Source organism: Nannobrachium achirus (genome assembly GCF_963921795.1).
Source record: "Nannobrachium achirus genome assembly, chromosome: 8".
Classification (NCBI taxonomy): Eukaryota; Metazoa; Chordata; class Actinopteri; order Myctophiformes; family Myctophidae; genus Nannobrachium; species Nannobrachium achirus.
The window spans coordinates 19,075,329-19,098,028 of record NC_137817.1 but is presented as its reverse complement, the minus strand read 5'-3'; the positions used below and the strand labels follow the sequence as shown (position 1 = coordinate 19,098,028).

The following is a 22,700-nucleotide window of genomic DNA, read 5'->3' as shown; positions in this document are numbered from 1 at the left end:
CTTCCACCTGCTCTACATCTCCAGCTCCTCCCACACACAAGCGTGTTTTAAGATAACACAGCTCAGGGTGAAAAACACACCCAAAAGCTTTCGCACACTGAACACACCTAGTTGATAACAGTCATGAGGGCCATGGAATGGGAGTGCTAAGTGGGGATTTACAATAATACCCTTGCCTTAAGGTTTATGAAGAACAAATCACTCCTTGTGAAAACAAAACTAACTGCTAAAAAAAGTATTCTATAACAATGCGTGGCTTGTAATCATGTAGACCAGTACAGTAACATTAAAAGAATCTGATATTCTATAAGTCTGATATGCCCATCAAGCTATAGTGTTATGACCCACTGTGTTATCTTGCATGTATATATACAGTCCCATGCTCTGTAAGTATCTTTTCTCTCAATCAGCTCGGTACAAATCAGTCTACCTTCATGTGCCCATGTATGTTACAAAGTTAATGCATTCCACAAGGCTGTACTAAATGCCAAGTTTGTATCAAGTCCAAGGATTCATGAAGATTTAATTTTGCAGTCATCAGATTCTAAGAATTATTGTCTCTGCCAGCCAGGTCGAAGGCGTGGCCGAGACTATGGTTTGCCCCCTGTCCGCCCGTCTGTCCTTGTGCAGTTTTTGTCCAAACATCACGCAATCTTTGGACTCCGCCTGGCGGGGAACTGTGCTCAAAGGAGCACAGGTATTTCTAGTCTCCATCTCCAACTGTAGTTGTTGTATCATAAGACAAACATTCAATGAGGCTACTGGTCATTGGTCTATAAAGATTCTCAATATGCTGCTGGGAATAACTAGCCTACTAGACCCAGCCAGGGCCGTCCAGTGGCAGCATGTCTGAGATTGCTCTGACAGTCCCAGGTCTAATGTGAGAGTCATTAATCTTAAGTCTTGTGAGTTGAGCGTGCCATTCCTTTGGACTACCTAACGTGAGAGGCAGTTCATCCGACACCAACACTCACAGATCTGAGACTGACCTGGCACTGTCTCAGACAGATTACACATACAGTTACAGTAGAACACACAAGACTGTCACACACAAGCAAGGAAGACCAGTCACACAGGGAAACTCCCCCAGGGTGTGGAACTGTGGATACCAATAAGGAAGGAGGGAGAAGGAGAGTGAGTTTACTTTGTGAGTGAATGAGAGTGTGTGTGTGTGTGAGTGTGAGTGTGAGTGTGAGTGTGAGTGTGAGTGTGTGTGTGTGTGTGTGTGTGTGTGTGTGTGTGTGTGTGTGTGTGTGTGTGTGTGTGTGTGTGTGTGTGTGTGTGCGTGCGTGTGTGTGCATGCGTGCGTGCATGCGTGTGTGTGTGTGATAAAGAGAGGGCAGGGAACAGACAGACAGACAGACAGACAGACAGACAGACAGACTGAAGAGAGAAACAGACAGACAGAAAGACATAGAGGAGGGAGGAAAAAAGAGAGATGAAACGAGTGTGAGATTTGCTAGTAACAGGACTACCGTCAAAAGGTAGAAACCAGGACTTCTAACTTAGTATGAGAGGGGTAGAGGAACCCAGAGTAGGAGCAGTAGTGGACCATTAGGTGTCAGATCAGATATCCGTTCTTCCTCTTTCTCATGATCTTCTCTCCCCCTCCTCTGCTCGTGTACACTACTGCACACTCCACTAATCCATCCCTGCTTCTCCCTCTCCATCTGTCCCGCCCGTGATACAATCTGCTACTTCCTGTGACACAGCACTAAAGCCACAGCCCACTTCCTGCTGGCAGCCCTGCCTAATAAGGGCTGCCTGAGTCACACAGTCCATACATACATCCTCCTGACCACAATGGAAACAAGTCCCCAGGAGCCTTTTGAGTTATCCTTTTAGCCTTAATGTCTGACTCTACAACGTGCTGTTTACATTACTGAAAAAACATGAATGCACACACGCACAATGATTTGTGTTAATGTGTTAATGTGACATAACAAATGATGACCCTTCCATTTTGGTCTATATATTAAGTAAACATGTAGCAAAGCCAGGACTGTACATACATGCTCAATTCATATTGAAGTGCTCAATTCTATGTTGAATCCATATTCAACTTATCTTCATATAATTGGTCCTCACTATGTCACTATTAATGCTCATTAAGAAGACACCATTTCTGTCTACTCACTCTGCACCTCAGAGGAGGGATGTGGACGGAAACCTGCCTACCAGGTTTGGTTATTTAAAACTCTAAAAGATAGAATAATATGAATGAAGCGACAATGCCAGTAGACAGAAATGGTGCCACCTTATAATGACCATTAGTGAGGGCCAATTATATGACCAATTATATGAACTAGCCCTTACCTGTTCAAAGATATGAGCTCCAAAATGATGTGCAGTGTGTGGGTTATGGGATGTGCACTGTGCATACAGTATATGAGGGATGGAAAGTAACTTTCATAAAAGAGTGAGACAGGGTGGATGACTGACAACAAGGGAACTCTGAAGCAAGAGAAAATATTTCCAGAAAAACTCCCAACTTCCCGAAACAGGGTTTAGTCAGACTAGAGACAAGCGGCATTTACAAGTGACTGTTGGGCATTGTGTTGTGGTCTAGTTGTGCAGTGGTAAAGTTCCTGTTCCATCACCACAGAGACTAGGGGTTTGAATCCTCAGTGGTACGTCTGGCTAGGCCAAGCGTCCATATAAACTCAATTGCAGGGATAGCAGTCCTTGTTGATGCACTAGTACCTCCTATGGCCTGGGGCGGCACCTGTTAGCAGAGGCCATGGAACGGTGAGGACGAGGGTGGAGGCGTTATGTCCTCCCAGTGGGGGCTCCTCACTGATAGGTCAGCCAACAGGGTCAGCAGTGACAAGACTACAAGAAAACTATGGGGAATTTCTGAAATTGACATAATGAAAAAACAGGGAGGGGGGAAATAGTTTTTTTCTAAATGACAAATAAATAGTATTCTGATATTGACTATTATTACAGTCATGATGATTACCTCAATATGGATCATGTGATGATATTCTGAGAAATGTATCTCCCTCAGCAAGAACAGTTTGCATTAGGCTAGAAAAAAAATCACCCAGCTCCAGATACAATAATTAAAACGTAGGCAGGGTCAGCCAGGTTGTCAGTCAAGAGGAAAACTATAATTGACATTCAAATCACTTTGCTTTGACTTTGCTTTCTATATTCTTGTATTATATATCCCATGTGGGAAAACCTACATAACAAATTAGTTGGAGCAAACTCTGCAAATACCATTTTAACCCATGTTCTGTGTTCAACATACATGGTGATGTTCCCTGGTGAGCATCAGTCTACTGAGCATGCTCCTGACTGTGTGGACAGGCCAGGACTGGTGGGAACAGGGAGGGGACCCAGACCGAGGATTGGGAAATGGATGCATTTTTAATGGCAGGGAAAGCGAGGGCTCAGGAGTGAGGCTGAGAGTGAGGAGATTAATTATTGAGCTACCGATATTGAGACCATAAAAGCGTGTGGCACACGCGCATAAGAAAGCACATGGACTCACATACTAAAATAGCACGGACAAATGCATGTGACGTGTGCGCGCACACAAACACACGCGCGCGCGCACACACACACACACACACCTGTCAACCTGCCACATGCCAACACGTGCGTGCATGTGTTGTTGACCACCTCCAAAGAGGACATATGGATTTGACAGCACATCGATTTAGCACTGGAATGCACCGTGACAGGCGAAACCATAAACATTTAATTCACGTCCTTCCTACAGCCACATACCACAGTTGTTCGCTGGGAGAGCAGCTATAAAGCGGCTACTGCAGCTTAGAGGTGCACAATTAATCCCAAAAATATCACACAACTAATGCAATTCAGCCAGCTTGCGTGAATACAATGTACCAAAATAGGCAGAATCCCACACCTTTAGACGACATTGCATGCAGGAGAAAATCTTCAAAATGAGCAAGAGAGAGAAGAGATTATGTCAGAAGAAGCTGTGTCCACAATCCACATCTGGCAAAAACATTGCCAATGCCAACATGATTATTCAACTTATTATGTGTATGTTTGTTGCAGACTGCAGCCCAGCTGTAGGTCATATCAGAGTTAGGACAACTACTGTAGTGTAGGCCTTATGTGAGCACAATTGACTTGGAAGTAGGGATGGGACGATACGCAATATTATCGTTTATCGTGATAAAAAACACTCACGATAATCGTATTGTGGAGATTGAATTTATCGTGATATCGTCCTCCGTCATTGCACTGGGATCAATTCACCTTTTATTTGCCGAGCTGCATATCCGGTACCACTTAAACCCTCTATAATTGGTAAAAGGTACTTATAATATACGTACTTGATACAGTCTTTTTTCCCCACTCTCTATCAAATGTCTTCCAAAAAATAGACGATTTACAAGCTCACAGTTGTGAGCTTGTAGATCTGCTATTTTTTGGCAATGTTCTGCCCCAGGATAACGGATGTTGATTAATGCGATAACATCGTAAATCGCAATTTATTTTGTCACAATAATCGTGATATGAAATTTTCTTATCGTCCCATCCCTACTTGGAAGTTTTCTGAGGAGGATATAGGCTATGCTTGGCTCTGATACTCTACTTAAGGCAAAGAATGTCAATTTCCCTCATGGAAATCCCACTATTTAAAGTAAACTAAGCTCATATGATATTTTTGGTCTTATGACAGAGAGTTGACATATGACAGAAAGCGGTCGTATGTAAGCAAAACATTGGCAACACACATCTGTAGCTTAAACGCATTCCACCTGATCTAGGTTTATCCTTATTCATTGCTTTTACAGTCAGAATGAGGCTCCTCATCTTGCTACAGTCAGTGAAGAGTTAACAGGAAAGTACAGTGCACGGCTGGGGCACACACTCTCTTGCAAATGTCTGTATATGGCTGTGCTCTCAGAACTTTTCCCAAACGCTCCGACAAGTACAGTCAAGCCCAGTGGCTCAGCCTCTCTTGCCCTCCTCCCCTGTTTACCTGACCCTCCCACCATATGCTCTTTCATCACTCACTCCTATTCTTCTCCTCTCTTCCCCATTCTCTTCCCTAGACTCAGAAATGCTTTATTTGCCTGTACAGGAATTTTTCTTGTTGCAATTCAAGAGACAACTTGTGCCCAGTGCACAACAAGCCGCACTGAATAAAGAAAATAAATTATGAAACTTGTGAGTATCAAAAGAGTACATTTTCAAAGTTACAAAGTTACAGAGACCCTGGATTCATCACTCACAGTTCCTCGTAATCCACCACCAGCCCGCTTTTTCTTCCCAGAGTTCATAATGCCAGTATATTAAAAAAACATTATTTTTGGTCTCAGGACCATAGCCAAAAGATATGTTTTAATAATGTTCAGCTTTTGCAGGCCTTGCTCTAACATTGCTAATGAATGATAAAGGGGGGGGGGGCTATTGCCATACTCTAAGAAACACACTCTGACAATCAAATTATGATAAGACTCTGCCCCGATATAATGATCAATAGGTCAGCTTTACAAAAAAGTCTGTACCTTTCCTTTAAGGAAATGTAATAATTATTGATTGATTACCAAGGTCCAAAGTGATCTGGAAAAAAGCCTGCTAAGGTAACTTGCAAGACTACTACACTGAACCATCCAGGGCATGACATAATGTCTTTAACCTTTTGATAATGTACTTACTTGTACACAAGCACATTTTCCATTCACTTGTCCGTACACAAAAGCCACTTGTGCGGATAAAAAAAATGCCAAAAATTAATTTATTTCTCTGATGCAACATTATCTGGAGTGTTATTTAACTCTTAGTGTAAAAGTTTAAGATACCCCCCACACACACACACACACACACACACACACACACACACACACACACACACACACACACACACACACACACACACACACACACACACACACACACACACACACACACACACACACACACACACACACACACACACACACACACACACACACACACACACACACTCTCACAATGTAGTTTAAGTAGCTTCATGCAGTCTTAAGATGGATAGAATTATTAATAGCTATAAGTTATTTATCTGCCTGAATCTTACATGACTCATTGTCAAATATGAATAATGTGTCTGAATATCAAGCATTACAATGAATGGACTTAGAACTAGTAAATCTCGTGTGGCCAACGATGATAAAGAAACACTAAAGAGAATTCAGGGGTTATCTCCGTCTCGGCCTTTATCCCAAAATGGCACATTAACATCAGAGAAGAAAAGAACATATAAACCCTTACAATTCCATCTGCCGTCTGCCCAATACACATCCTCCAACGCTTTTCAGGGCTTGATAAAAATAGAGGCCCAATTTGTGTTGGATGATGAATCAGAATGCTGATACAGTGCAAAAAAAAACAGGTCCACCTTCACACGTTATATAATGCTGAGTCAACCCTGTCTTAATCTGTCATAAGAGATGTGGACAAAAATAAAAATATGCCTTGGGAAGGAGATCATTTTACTGGGTTCTAAATCGGAAGTCATTTCAAAGAACTACTTTCTTTGTTCGAGTGACATCAGTTAAACAACGCAGCTGATTTACTATCAAGACATTGTAAACTGGTTCTTATTATTATTAAAAGTGCCCTGGAAAAAAGATCACTCCTATTTTATCGTTTTCTGTTGTCCTAAACAAAACAAAATCAACACTGAATATTGAAGACTGAATCACTCCCTAGTCCCTACAACTGACATTTTTGCAGTGCATCATGCAGATCAATCTAAAAAAATGATATTCATGAGCTGTAGTATGCCATAACAATTCAAACGTTTAACAAAAATATATGAAAGTTTCAAGAACGTTTACTTTTACACACATTTTTTTTTTTAGATTGATCTGCACATTCCCAAGGGGAGCATGAAAGTGGACCTTGATGCATTACACACATGGCTTTCTCTATCGTAGCACCTCAGAGAAAATCCACAACACTCAAGTCATGCAGACATAACAGTAGAGAAGTGAGAAAGGGAAGTGTTTAGGGATGGGACCATATGAAAGTGACACAAGACGATTATTGTGGCGAACATAATTGCTATTGCGGCAGTATAAAGGCAGTTCTAAAACGCAGCGGGGAGCTAAACATGGAAGTTAAAAAGACACTGTATGACGCACACGCCCAAAGAATTCAGGTCCACTCCAATCCATGGGTTTGACCATTTATTCTTACACACGTTAAGTGCAACAGTTCCCAGCTTACTATTTACTAAATCTAAATGTGGATGTTACTGTATTAAGATGCGTTTTTCCAGCGGTCAACAGAAACTGTCCTCTCCCATGCTCACCCCCTCTCCGTCCAATTCCCAACTACTATTGTGCCCAGGTGAACGCCATGAGTAGTTATTAGCGTGGCAGCGCCCACAGCTCCGGTGCCCACACCAAAGTGTATACTTCACCTCAAGAATAATAAAACCACAAGACCTTGCATAATGATGCTATGAGAATACTCCTTAACTCATTCTGTGCCAGATGCCAAAATGGCTCCAAGGTAGCTGTGCCGAGATTTTGTATGTTTTTCTTTACTATGCAATGAAAAATAATAATAATAATATTTTTTTCCCCACAGAAACAGACACAGTTGTTGTGATTCAGTGGCAAAAATAATTTTGTCAATCGGACAAATGGTTCCAGAGATAGAGCTGTTTGAATGAAAAAAAGTGTCCATCCACTAGAATGGACACACATGAACACACATTTTCTCAATCAGCTAAACGAGGGAGCGAACACACAAACAGAGAAAAGCATCTCTCTGATCTCAGGTCATTTTGACATCTTTAAAAAAAAAAAATCTTTTTTTTTTTTTTCTTTTTTTTTCTATGTAAAAAACACAAAAACCGTCATAAGCCGTCATTGGCACACAGGGCTATTGGAAAAAAAAACCGTCATAAGCAGTCATTGGCACAGAATGAGTTAAAAACCCAGAGGGGGCAGTGCTAGTGAGATGTTTGTCACTGCTGGAGTGAGGACTTTTAAAGCACTTTTAAGAAACTTAATGTTCAAATTCATGAAACGGTTGGATGTATCTACTAACGGCATCATTGTGGCACTTTCAAGCCCTGTTATGAGCAGTTCACGATATACATCCAGACTAAGGGTACACTGGTTAAAATGCCTGTGTGTTTTTCCTGTGGGCTAAGATATGTACTATTTATTTTTTACATCTTCTTATTGATTTTTTATTGCCTGTTGTGTTTCTTTTATGTATGGTATAGTGTTTTATGTCTTGTACCCTGTTCTATGGACCTGAGTCCGATAATAAAGATTGAATTGAATTGAATAAGTCACATTATGGCTCCTACAATTGCGATTAATGTTACTATCGCAAAATTGCTTAAAACTTAAAACATGTTGTGAGCTTGTAGATCTGCTATTTTGGCAAATTGATTTGTGTAGATTTTGCAGCTCAACAAAAGCCAATTCATCCTAGTGTCTGACGGAGGACAATTTCACAATAAATGTAAATCTCTCCACTGTACAATTATTGTTTGTGAGCATTTTTGAATCACGATAAATATACCAGTGAGACTCCCTAATCGGGAGATAAGCGATAGGGGCAACGGTGGCGGAGATATGAGTAGGGGAAAAGTGTGACGTGACGGACAAACTGACTGACAGACAGCCAGCCGGTGGAGGTTTTGATATAATAGTAACTGCGACCTGACGGTCACAAATCACCCTGTCCCTATAAGTGTTACCATGTTTTGCATGAAAGACATCAAATTCACCATATGAATTACTGTGCTTTCCCAAGCAGGCTACATTTTTGGTTGTTTCAGTCGGTTGACAAATCAACATATTTTGGAACTATGCTGGAATTGTCCCTGGCTGGCTTACAAATCAAATAGACTATGTTCTTCTAGAATATGTTACATTTTACTCAGATCTCCCCTCCCACCCCCCAATACCCACCTCAAACACACTAATCATTTTAAGCCCCATTTTAACTCATTGAGTGTTCGGGATATATTATCGCATACCAGAGTGCCTATCCCGAACATGTTCGGGATATAAAAAAAAAAAAAAAAAAAGAAATTGATTTTTATTTTTTATTTTTATTTTTTTTGGACCCCATCAAATCTAGTGAACATGATTTCAATCGCGATTTTGCATGTTCCACCCCCATACAACCCCATCTAACATACAGGGCAGCCATGTTTGTTTACATAACATGTAAAACATAATGGCGATTATCTCAAGAATGCCTGAACGGATTTCCAATCGGATTTTTTTGTTTGAAAGCTGTGAACAAACTGCACAAATCCACTTCAATGCAATCCAGGATTGCATTGGATTTTTTAGAGCTCATTCTTCTCTGTTTTTTTCCCATGCATGAGGTGTGCAAGGTTTAATCATGGCTAAGTTGACGAAAATAAGGCTTCTAAAATGCTTGGTAACCAATAGCTAACTTCAAGCTAACTTCATCCTCTTCCTGTACATGCACAAAGGAAAGTGTTCAGGCAAGTCATGGCTGCAGGGCTTCTGCATATACCAGCATATCTCTATGGGATTTTCTATGGCCACTGGGCGCCCTCTAGTGGTGAACGGGGTGGCACTCAAAGAGTTAAAAAGTGTTTTTCACAACTATCACTCTATTCAGAAGACTTTATAACACATCAGTATCATGAGTAAAAGGATCACCATGTAGTCCTGTTACCACACACACACACCCACACACCCACCCACACACACCCACACACACACACACACCAGGGTCATGGTGCTTCCCCCCTCACACCAGCATGGACACACAATAGATGGCAGGTTGGCCCAGTCATCTGAAGCCTGAGTACTTGGTTGCACGTAGGTGCCGCTCATTGAAAACGGCTGATCAACAAGTTTGCAACGAAGTTTGCAATGCAGTGCGAAGCGTTGTGTGAGCTTGCACAACTAAGAATAAAAGTCCGGCATGACATTGTGCAGTGAGTGTCACCCATTAAGTTAATCAACACAAGTTACACAACTGTCAAGAGCAGAGATCTGTAGCTCTGTCTGTTCCATTTGTTGATCCTAACTTCTCTAAACTACTGTAAAAACTGACAGGTTATCTAATCCGAAGTGACTTTTTTATACAAGTTGTCAATGACAGACAAAGGCCTGTTCCCGTTGTAAAACAGGAGAGCTAGTAGTCAAGTTCCCCATTTTCAGATAAAGAATTCCTATAGCCTACAGGTTAGTTAGTATGTACAATCACTTCTGGAATCTATACCAAGACTTCCTTTCACATAGGTTTGAATCAGCTTCACTTCTTCAAACGTGAGGTGGTTGGAGCGGAGGGCACACTGGTACGGCTGTCACGATATGACATTTTACATGACGATTAATTGTCACTCAAATAATTGGCGATTAACGATTTAATTGTGTTTTTGTCGTTGATAATTACATTTCTGTTTGGCTTTTAGGCTTTGAAGTTGTACATGGCAGATATGACACATAACCTAAATATACAAAGAAATTACTGACATATTTGACAACTTACTACTTAAAAAATAACTTTGATAGTGGAAATAGCCGATCTACAAGCTCACAACGCGCCGCGATGCGTTGTGAGCTTGTAGATCAGCTATTTCCACTATTTTGGACATTTTTCAACATTCACGATTATGACGATTATGACAAAATAATTGCGATAATGTCAAATAATCACGATTAGACGATTATGTAATAATTGTGACAGCCCTACACACTGGCCAAGGAACAGATTAAGGTGTATGTTTTCTCTGTGTACTGATGATTTATTTGACATTGTAAAGCAAGAGTGTGTTTTCTTGACAATTCATCCTATATAATTATGAAATCAATGTCATAAAAGCAAACAGAAAATCTAAAGTCTTTTTCCTTTGTCTTCTAAACTCTTCAAAACATACAGATACAGTATTGAGATCAAAGGTCCGTACACACCGGGAACAATTCTTTTGTGCGATAGGTTCTTCACATTAATTTAAACTACTGTTTGTGTTAGGTTATATCAATAATTATATCCACATATTTGGTAAAATGTTGTGATATTTGTTTTAGTCCATATCACACTGCCTTATATACCCTCTGGTAACTTCCCTCTCTCTTTCCCCATCCTCTTCCTCATGCCTTCCTCCCATACACAGCAGGTCCTAGCATGCTGCTGCTAACATTAACACACACAGCTGCTTCAGGCTACAGCATTCTGCCACTGCGTGTCTGTCTCTCTCTCACACAGGTGCGCACACACACACACACACACACACACACACACACACACACACACACACACACACACACACACACACACACACACACACACACACACACACACACACACACACACACACACACACACACACACACACACACACACACACACACACACACACACACACACACTCAGTTATTCTTTAGACAGCTTCCTCAATGTGTCTGAATGGCATAAAGACATAAAGTTCACTCAAAACATTTCTACTTCGCAATTCTTTTTACTTCAGCCACTCAAAAACTCCCCCACCAATCTTAAGGTCTAAACTCCTCAGCATTCTTTGCCTGCTGACTCATCGGCTGTCTACAATCCTCTGGCATCATTTAAGCAAACGTTCCCCCCAATGTTGTGGAAACGATGAAGAGACATTTTTGAACCACGGCCTCATTCAGTTCTTGGTGTATGACCACTCGATGGAGCTGAGGAGGAGAATTCTTCCCTTCTTCTAAAGCAGTTTCAGAGAGGTCACAGCTGGCAGACTTTTATGCCCTTATTTGGAACCATCGTCATCATCACCTCTCTTCGCAGCATGTTCAATTCCTTTTACAGGTTGGAGCACGTTCTCCCTGACTCGGGCTGGGGAATAGGCAAGCAAGCATACCATTCAGAAGAACCCCTACGTAGAAGAGAATGACAGAGAAACTCCCCTTTTCCTGCATTGTCCTAACTTGTGCACCATATCTTACAGGAGGGATGTATTTGTATATATTTGAACCCGAAGGGGAGGAAAAAAAAGGAGGCCAGACTTGATATCAGATTTTCTTGCTTCTCTTAATTGACAAATGACTCTGATATGGGTGCTTGTGTAGAACTTGGCCTGACATGACAGTTGTGCAACAAGCCACATCCCGTCTTAATCTTGATGTCTCCTTTGCCCTTTCTCTAATGATCCAATCCAACAAATCTTATACAACGTTTAGAAGATGGGCTCAACTGTACTGGCTGAAAAGAATAACCAGAGGAATATATCAGTAAAATAAGATTCTGGTTCCAACAGAAACTTTAGTAGTAATTCCAGGTAGAATGCATCCATATTATGAAACCATGAGTCTTAAACACCATTTCTTCACAAACATGTTCCATTGATTGAGGCAACATAGTATGTTTTAACATGGTTTTTTTTTACAAGGGAACGTTTTTAAGAATAAAATATTTTCAAGAAATGCCAAAGAAAAGCAATCACAGGATCTTATTTATGATGACAAGGACTGAGTTAACATGTTTTATGTAAGATCCAGCAGCTTGGCTTAGCGCTTGTCATTTACGCTCACGCGTGTGGCACTGAGAGAGAAAAGTTATCAACTCTGCGCCTAGAAGCACTCTCAGGCGAACGTTCTGGTGTTTTCAAACGGGGAAAAAAGCATCAGTGGACACAGCACCAGCACTTGACCCTGCTTACATCGGCTTTGATTCATCATTGCACAGATAAAGTAAAAATGTAAGTTAGTGGACCCCATGTGTCTTTTAGGGGGTTCGAGGAGGTCCCCAGCCTCAAAATTACTTTTTATACCTTGGCTTTTCAAAAATGGTCTATCTACAAGTTCACAACGCGTCACACCACGGCGTGTTGTGAGATTGTAGATAGGCTTTTTTTTGTTGCTTTTTTTTTTTAAATCAAAAAACACTTATCTTATGAGGATCCCTGGCACTAACTCTTTTCAAATGGGGGTCTGCAGCTAAATACATACTGTGTATACATTTGGCAGGCGTTTACAAGAAATATCATCAGTGCAGAATAATGCATTTTCCCTTGATGGTACTCTATGTAGTTAAGTCAACACAACATAACTGACTGACCTAATTGACTAACCTGACTTGTTTGGGCGATGTGCAAAAGTATTTGTGTTTCTCGTTCTGTATCTGCGGATGCATGTTGTTTTTCTCTGACAAAACAGTCTGTCAATACAATACTGAGGTATTGACAGACTGTTTTGTCAGTCAGAGTAATTGGTATTTGTTTTTGTGTTTTTGTTACAATAGTAATTATTGCTATAGTGTTCGATAGCGTGGGTCTCCCCATCGCTTAAATACATGTTCACATTGGATAAAAATTGTATCCAATCAGGATAGAGAACCACAAAAAGATAATTTATCAGCTTCAATTTGAAAGTGTTCCAGACTACAGTTCCAATTGTGTTAGTTTCACCACATCCACTTTAACTTGTTTCTCATGCATCCTGCATGAGTCCTCTGTGCCAGCTTCCTCTATGATTGGTTTGAGGTTGGGATTGCGGGTCGCCTGTGTGTGACTCAACAGCACCACTTGATCACCTAGGCCAGCCACTGTTCACCCAGCAGTACTGCAGCTCATGCTACAAACATAGTTACAAACATACATACTCAACAGCGCCACTTGGTCACCCAGGCCTGCCACTGGTCACCCAGCGTTATTGCAGCTCATGCTAAAAACATACTAATCTCAGTTCCCAGAAGTTCTTTTTTTCACCACTAGGGGGGCGAGAAGAACTTCTGGGTTGAGACCATTATATCTTTGGGCCGGAAGTCAGCCCAGCTCAGAATTTGAGTTGCACAAGTATGGATAACCAGAGGCAAAGATGGAGGAGGTTACCCACGTCTCAAAAAGCCCACGTATCGAGGCAAATCCTCCAAGACTACAAACTTACATAAACACGCAGTCAGGCATTGGAGACGGTGTGACCACCACTCAAAAAAAGCGTTGACAATAAAATAAATACATTAGACATATAGACTCTAAATGTCTAATTTATTTATCTGCAATTTATTTATCTCGCTTTTTATCTCCAAGTTCTGTTGTGATCAGCACCGAATATTGTGAGTAAGAACTAAAAAACAAAACTGTAGACAAGGCAACCATTAGACCCATACTTCGCTCAGCTGCAGAGCTGGAAGGGCCAATCGATCTGCGATTCATTGGCTAGTTAGTTAGTAGTTAGGCCAACGGAGGCTGCATCCCATTGCCTTTGCAATTAGCTAGTCCACTGTTAGGTCAACTGGAAGACCAATGCTGTCGATAGAAGATATGGTGCTGCTGGTCCAATAGACCTGCAAAGCAAATACTTATTTGTCCACAAATGCCATCATCAATCTAATGCATTCTTCCTTGCTGTAATTGGTGATCACTATCATCCTACATGGGTGAAGTGGAGGTCAGAATACATAAGATAGAGTGCTTGTCGGCTGGAGATGGCTGGTAATACAAAGCAGTTTATACAGACTGCTGTCCATTACGCTCCATTATAGGGTGGTTCTACAATGAAACCTGTGTGTGTGTGTGTGTGCGTGTGTGCGTGCGTGCGTGCGTGCGTGCGTGCGCGTCCATTAGATGCAGCCAATGCTGACCATACATTATATCATTATAGCATCTTTGACCACACTGTGAGCTTTGGTTTCACTATGATGTCAGACTGCCCATCATTGACAATGATGCCACAGCCGGGGTGTCTCGGATGCTTCTCGTTGTTTATAGACTTCAAGTCATACTGCATCATTCTGTAACTCTGATATAGACCTAGCCCTAAATCATTAATTATATATATTTCACATGAATACTATCATTCTATTGTGAAAATCTGTGTGCCAAGTGAGTGCTCGTACTGGAAAATCACCAGCCTGCATACAAATATTGGAGTCCATCGAAACGTACGTAAACTACATACTAGGCTGGCAGCAATTTCCCAGCACAAGCTCTCTACACAGAAGACATTGGGAAGTGTTAAATCAGATTGTCACATCCTCACAATAGAAGGTAGGATTCATGTTAAATATTGGGGAGGCTGGACCAGCACAGACCATGTTCTGCTTGTGAACCGTGAGGACAGTGTTCGAATCCAACTACCAGTCCTGTAGTTTCTAGCATTTCTCTCCTGCCTTTTGGTTTTCTGTCTCCCATCTAAGAATTAAAGCAGAAAGAAAAGCAGGGGGAAATGTCCCCACTTTAACCTTAAATGTGTCCTCTTTTGCATGTTTGTTTCTGCTAGAAACATATAGCTGACCATGTGTCATGACTCATGACTCATGAGTGACCATAGGTGGCATAATAGGCTATTTAGCATCCTCAATGCTTGGAGCATCCTCAATACAACAAACATGGTGGGGAAAAAAGCCATAATATGTTGAGTTTCTTCTTTCTTGGTCAGTGTGGTCAACACTGTTGACCAACCAAAGCCCTGTTTCATTTCTTGTTTTCAACTTTAATAAGCAATCTTACCATTACAATACATGCCTAGCTCTAGTTTATCTCTCCAGTCCTAGCTCTGGGAGACTCAGTCTAAACAATTTCTCCTCAATGCTAAAGCTTTCTTAAAAGAAAAGGTTACCCCCAGAGGGCTAGTTTCAAAAGGTTATACTTGTAGAACAACTAGTTATGTGTGTTGGACGGCTGTGGAATAAAAAAAGCTGGTAATGGTCAACGCTAGAGAATATATAGACAATAATCCCACAGAGGGTGAGCGTAAACAGCCTAAACTGGCTATAAAAGAAAAACAGCAGCAGCCACCACTGAGGAAACTGGATTTGTTACTACAAAGACAATAGAAGGTTTTGTATGTTGAGCAACTCCTGTAGCACAGCGTCTAATCCAAAGGGCAGGCCGGCATAAAGGCCCATTTATTATATGTGTGAGAGGAGGGAGGACCGATGGGGGTAAATTGTAGCAGGGGAGGAGGGGTTGGGGGTAGCTGTCATTAGATACTGTGGGACAAAAATGATAACAAGGCAAGACATTTTAAAAATTATTCATATTAAAGCTATGATGATGCATGGATTATATTGTAAACACTTAGCTTTCTGAAGGGCATATCAACATGCATGCATTCACACAGTGTTCAGAAATACATTGTTGTTGAGTGTAAGGGAATTCCCATGTGCACAATTATCATGATAATTAAAAAATTCAGTTGCACAGCTAATATTGTTCAAAAGAGACATCTAATATTTGAAATTTGGCAACCAGCTACAATTTCAACAATACTGGAATGGGTGCAATAGTCATATTCACGAGGAAAATGCCTGTGCAGACTTGCAGGGCTTGACATTAAGGCTTGTCCTGTTGTCTGGGACAAGTAATAAATCATTCCGGACAAGCTCATTGAAAATGTAATTGTCTGTTGGACAAGTGGCTCTTGATTTCACTTTTTTTGTGACGCTCCTAGCAGCTTTGCGCTGTATACAGACTATGGACTGGCGATACTATGGAGTGGAAGGAGCAACGGGGTCGTTAGCAGTCCTTTCGTTATTCATTCTATTTCAATGTCTAGCTCAGAAATGACTGTGAAATGTCTCATTTTTATCCGGACAAGTGACTTTTTTTGCCCGGACAAGTGAATGGGTAATGTACTTGCACCGAAAAGCCGACTTAATGATGTTACCCACCCACTTCTGAATGACTTCATATCTGAACCGAAATAAATCCGCCTCTAAAAGTGGATTATGAATTGGTCCTAAGAAATGAAACGGAAAAAAGGATTACAGAAAAAGGTCCTGCTGATCTAGCCTAAAAGTGTCACTGAAATCTGACTTTAAAGAGAGAAAACATCTCAAAAAGGAATTATGGAGACAAGTGGAGACATGAATATTATCAACATCTACTCACATTCTGTAATAAAGATTACACAACACCCTGCCACAAGATGCCAGATATCACAACACTAGGGTTTGGTCCTTCCAAAAAAGGACAGGGTTGATGATAAAGAGTCAAACAACAGCTATTGGCCTATGGGAACATGAGTTTAAGTGCCCATTTTTGATGATAGGGACAAAAGAGATGGTAGCAAGTGTCACCATCATCCAAAACCATTGAGTAAGTTACATTCCAGGAGACATGGAAATGCCGTTCTGTAGCCATGCAAAAGTAGCTGACTATATATGCTAGGATATCTGCAAGCAAAGTGGGAGGCGAGACACAAAGGAGAGACTGGGGAGGAGACCATTTCCCTGCTGCTTTTAAGTTGGATCGATAATAAGCTCAGACGGGAGTGCAAAAGGAGAAGCGGAGCAGTCATCATCCAGTGCTTTCACAGAGCCATTTTGGCATCGCTTCCAGGCATCTAATGATTCTAGGCCCGAGACTCACAGAACAACTTGTTAAAAGGTGTCTTAACAGCCGCATTACACCTTGAGTGTGTGCGCATTCTTGAACCCAGAGGCAGCTGTACAATTTGAGCCAAATCAGGTAGTCGCAGACAGGCATGGCAGGCGTCAAGGCGAGTCATAGCATAGTCACCACTCTGACAATAACAATGAATCATAATGATATCATATCATATCATATCATTGCAAGAGACGGATGCACTTCCTGTGTCAAAGAAGAGAGGGATAAAACATTCCGGGAGAAACACGTCTGTGTCAGAAATGCTGACAATCTATATTAATTAACGTTCAATTACTATGTTGGTTAACGAGGGACTACAATGAATCTCACGTTCAACAGGTAGTCTATTCTTTCATTCTTAAAATGTAGCAGAGAGTCTGAGACCAATGTTATGGAAAGTGGTCACACTGCAGAAGGCTGAGCTGCCCAGTCAGTATTAATCTGAAAGTATCCCACTGAATGAGTGAACAGCAGGGAGGCTTCTATTGACAGAAGCTCCAAGTTATGTTGGGAACTTGGGGGGCTATGCTGTGCTGTTGCTCAAAACTGTGGAAACCTTTTTAATCAGATGCACTTCTGTGTCAACATTTACATTCCAGGGCCATGGGAGACAATGAACTTCAATGTGCGACAGCATTCCATTCCTCACCTATTATGCAAGGTGACGTGACCTGCTTTAGAGTTTGAATTGCCAGACATTCATAGTACAACACAGGGTCAGTCAAAGAAGGGCAGAATGAGCCACAGAATGAGAAAACCCAATCCCATCATTGGAAAAGCCTGTATTGATGGGGAATGGTGGAATCAATGCTATTCCAATTAAAACTGTGTCAATGATGAGAATGTGCATGCTGACAGGATGGGCAACATGCCAGGACATTACAATAGGACTCTTATCGTATTCTTGGGTGTAGTAATTTACTGTTGTCAAGGTTGGTATGGTGTGTAAAACAAATAAAAGTCCTAGACCAGCCCATGGCACAAACTAGTAGAGGTTGTTATGGAGAATAAGGCTGCGATAAAGAGTTGCACTTGCACAGGTTAACAACAACCCTGAATCTCTGTACATCATAGTTAAATTGTCCAAGTGAAAGTGACATTGTTCCATGTTAGGCTAGGTGGACTGTCACCCAGTTTGAATCAGATGGGAGGGAAAACACGAGAGAGAAAAAGAAAAAATGTAACCAAGTGAAGAGCGGTGGCTTCAAAGTATAATAATTACCAAGTGCACATAACAGGCTGTGACAGGATGTGGAATTCGTGGACTTGAGCTTTCCACGCAGAGAGCAGCCCTGCCTGCCTTGGCCCACTCCCAAATGGAGAGACACACACGTAGCAGAGTGATAACTGTTCTCAAAGTTGGGTTCGGGGACCCATAGATAGGGGTCCTTGAGGGAGTTCCAGAGGGTCCCCAGCTAAATGATAGTTAGGAACCAAATGGACCCTAACTCAAGAGTGTACAAATGGAACCAAAAGGACCCGCAATGGAAACTCCATAAATTAACATTGATTTTACATTATACATTGGGGTCTCAGAGAATGGTGGTCCGACCGTAGCCTAATGCATGTCAAACTGGGGGTCCCTGTGGGAATCGCTGCTAGAGCCGTAAGAATCTTCTACTATGTGGTGAGTGGGTCCCTGGCATACCCTTACAAACGGGGGTCCGCGGGCTGATAAGTGGCAATGTGGGGGTTCTTCTTGTCATGAAAAGGTTTGAGAATGAGAACCAGATACGTACTGTACGGGGGGAAACACGGACCCATGTGCAAGTTCGCTGCAGCCAAAACACAGCACCGTTCAAAGTGGTGTTTGCAGCAGATACAAGACAACAGTGTGGTGGTGGTGGCTGTCTGTCATCGGACCTGCTCTGCTACCCTCACCCCTGAATGTTTCTGATATAGAAGCAGACCCTCGGAACTGGTCGAGCTACTGGGCTTACCGTGTGACGACACAAACAGAAGTTTCTAACTGGCACTAGTGGGAGCCATTAGTGGGCAAAGCACCTATTCATTCACCAGGATTACACACAAAAAGTATTCTTTAGAACTGCGTTCATGGCAACAACATGAATGCCACACGCCCCATTGATTTTCTCGATATGACTTAAAATATATTTAAAACAATCCACTGGCCGCGAAGTAAAACTATATGATTTTCTTCCAAATAAACGTGTATAATGAGGCATCCTTTGTGTATTGTGGGGTGGACCGTTCAGAGTTTTCCACGCAAACTATTGTATAGCATAGCACAGAGCAATTCAAACACACACACACACACACACACTGAACGTAGTTCCAACACAATGAAGATAGAGAGCGATCCCATTTGACCCGCTTTACCCACCTCATTGTTCGGCCAGAGTGGAGATCCTCTCCTCGTATGCAGTTCGTGCCACTTCAGATCCGAAGCCCGGGGGAGATTTTAACAAGAAGCAAAACAAAAGAAAAAACGAGAAAAATCGGCGACGCACATCTAATAAACCCCGCAAAAAGGGGTCGGGAGCCACAGTATGGGATAAAGAAGCACACCTCGACGGTTTCCTGGTTGTGTGGTGGTGTGTGTGGGGAGGAGGGCAGTAGGATAGGAGGAGGAGGGGGGAGTAGAGTAGAGTGCATACAGTAGTGGAGCAGCCTGCTTGTCAACTCCAATCACTATCCCACACTCCTGTTATAACCAACCAACCCCAAAAAAAGAAGCGACAACACGCCGGATCTACAACTTCGTTCCCCCGCCTCCACTGGATATTGCTTTGCGACCCCAAATCCTTTCGACGCGTTCACAAATGAGTGTGGATTTTCGCCCCACACACCACACACTCCCCTCTTGTCTTGTCCCCGGGTCGGTCGGTCGCACTAGGCTAGCACAGTGCACACTAGCAGCAGAGTATAATATGTAAATTCATTTGACGTCCAACCCGCCGCCAGCTTCAAAGTAGGCTAGGCGCTCTCTCATCCCAGTCCCAGGGCAGCCCGCCCCTGCATGGTTAACCGCACCACACCGCGCCCTAGCGGTCGACTGCGTAATGTCAGGGTGGTATTCTGGTGGTTGTTCCATTCATAGACCGCTCGATTCGGATTTGTATTTCGTCGCGAGACGGTGCAGCGCGCCGAAAATAGACGACCAGACAGAGCGTGTATTTCCCGGCGCGCGGTACCGTCGTACGACGGAATTAGGCTCTCAGAGGGCCCTTGGCTCTCAGGGGGCCAGGGGCCCTTGGGGGAGGAACTGGGCTTTGCAATCATCGACAATCTACTAAAATGAAAGTTAATCAAAAGGGGGACATTATGGCTTTAATTCATCAAATTCACAATGGAACAAAATATTCCACAGAACAAATCTATAAAGCTGTATAGAATTGGGAGTGCATGGTTAACAACTGCGGAGAAGAGGTGACATAAATAGCCAAGTTATCAACACCGTCATATGCTATGCATTCCTGAAGGCACTATTTCCTGCTAATGAGGAAAGCAGTAGAACGGGAGACAGTGAAGGAATGCATTACGTCTGCAAGGCATGTGTAAACATTGAGCTTCCACAACACACATGCGCAGGCACACACACACACACACACACACACACACACACACACACACACACATACACACACCAGTTGACCCTTCTGAGCAACTGTTAATCTGTGTCAGCTATAGCTTTCAAGAAGGGGGCCATGCTTTCTGCCAACACTTTCCTTCAAGGAAAGTGTAGTCACAATCACTATTATTGTATATCTTTTATTATTATGGTAGTATTCCTTTTTTTACTGTTTTCTTATTGTGTATTTGTATTTGTGTTGATACACAATTAATTTTACAGAACAAGTCCAGTCCCATCAACATTTCGTTGCTTCACTGCTTGTAAGTTAGAGATAAATAAAATGAAACCTTCTTGATTCTGGTTTAGTGTGGTTGCTATAGGCCAGACGTCTTCAACAGGGGGTCCGGGACCCCTAGGGGGTCCTCAGAGTTACTACAGGGGGTCCTTCAAATCATTGTGTGATAGAAATGTTTTCCCCTGCTTTTTACATTAAGCACTTGAACCATAGCATTGCCAAAAATAGCAGATCCACAAGCTCACAACGCCTCACCTTGTAGATCGCTATTTTTGGCAAATAGCTTGATGTAGAGGGGAAAAAGAGCAGACAAAATACAGAGTGAAAGGTCAAGCTTACCAAGCATTAACAGTTTAAGTGATTAATGTGGAAAATACACGTACTACTGATGATATGAAGTCTATGAAACTATCTATGCAATCTATGAAAAGGTTTAATCTGCAACACAATTTCATACAATATGTAGTGGGGGTCACTACCTCAGCCAAGGGTTCCTTGGCCTGAAAATGTTATAGACCCCTGCAGTAGGCAACACATTATAGTTCTAGCCCAGCTTTCTTATTTTGGGCTCACACGTATGTTCTCCCAAATCTTCATCTATCAGAGTAAGGCTATTCTCCTCAAAACTGATGGATTAAATGTAGGCGTCTCAGAAGTAATGTTCAGAAGAAGTATGTTCTTCTCATTATTTATCTAGTATGTTTATTCTCCTCAAAACTGTCCGACAGTGCAAAGGCAGGGCCTTTAGCCAATGAGGGAGCAGCGTTCTTGGTGTTGGTGACATGACCACCAAGTGCAACCTCATAAATAACAACACCCACATGAAATCTTTTGTAGTTTTTGAAATATTTAACTTCCAATTGGGAAATGAGTCTTATCTATCTTGAGAGGAAGAGAGACCCATTCAATTGAATGTAGGGGTCTCAGAAGTAATGTTGGGAATGCCCGTTTGGCAGAGCTTTATGCCCATATATGGTGTTCCATGTTGGAGTGCCCGTACAGTAGATCTTTATGCTCATGGTGTTCCATGCATTCCATCCAGTATTTCTAGTTATTATTTTCCTGGATACACAAACCAGACTATAAAAAGTCCTGCATTGAGTTCAATGTGGGATTGGTGCTAGCTCGAGGATTGGTCGAGCTTCACATGTAGCTTGCTGCAGAATATAGTCACGGCAACCACACTTGCAATTTCCAATTGCATCTTTCTAGCCCAACAGGGGCAACACATAATAGTTCTAGTGATGAAGCTTTATTTTTCCAGATAAACTTTGGGTGACGTCACCATTCCAGGTGACGTCACCTGTATTGAGTAAGTCCATTGAGTCAAAGGGTGAGTGGTCCTAGCTTGAGGATTGGTCGAGCGTCACATGACATTTTATCCAGACAATAAATCGGCAACCACACTCGATATTTCCCAGAATTGCATCTTTCTAGCTTATTGTAAATCGCTCTGGATTAAGAGTCTGCTAAAATGCTTAAATTGTAAATTGTTTGAATCCCAGGAGGATATGAGCTTAATGATGCATCTACTGGTTTTGTTAAATAAAATATCAAACCATTAATTTAGCGAA

General features: G+C 42.0%; 1 protein-coding gene across 2 annotated transcripts in view; it reads right to left on the bottom strand.

Annotated features, from left to right (window-relative positions):
- vaspb (vasodilator stimulated phosphoprotein b) overlaps window positions 1–20,128 on the bottom strand; it is a 45,972-nt gene extending 25,844 nt beyond the window's left edge. For both annotated transcript variants that reach the window (XM_080730903.1, XM_080730904.1), the window contains exon 1: window positions 19,641–20,128. In XM_080730903.1, the coding sequence (XP_080587029.1) occupies window positions 19,641–19,645 (5 nt within the window). In that variant the 5' untranslated portion in view covers window positions 19,646–20,128. The remainder of the gene's footprint in view (window positions 1–19,640) is intronic.
- Between the last annotated feature and the right edge of the window lie 2,572 nt (window positions 20,129–22,700).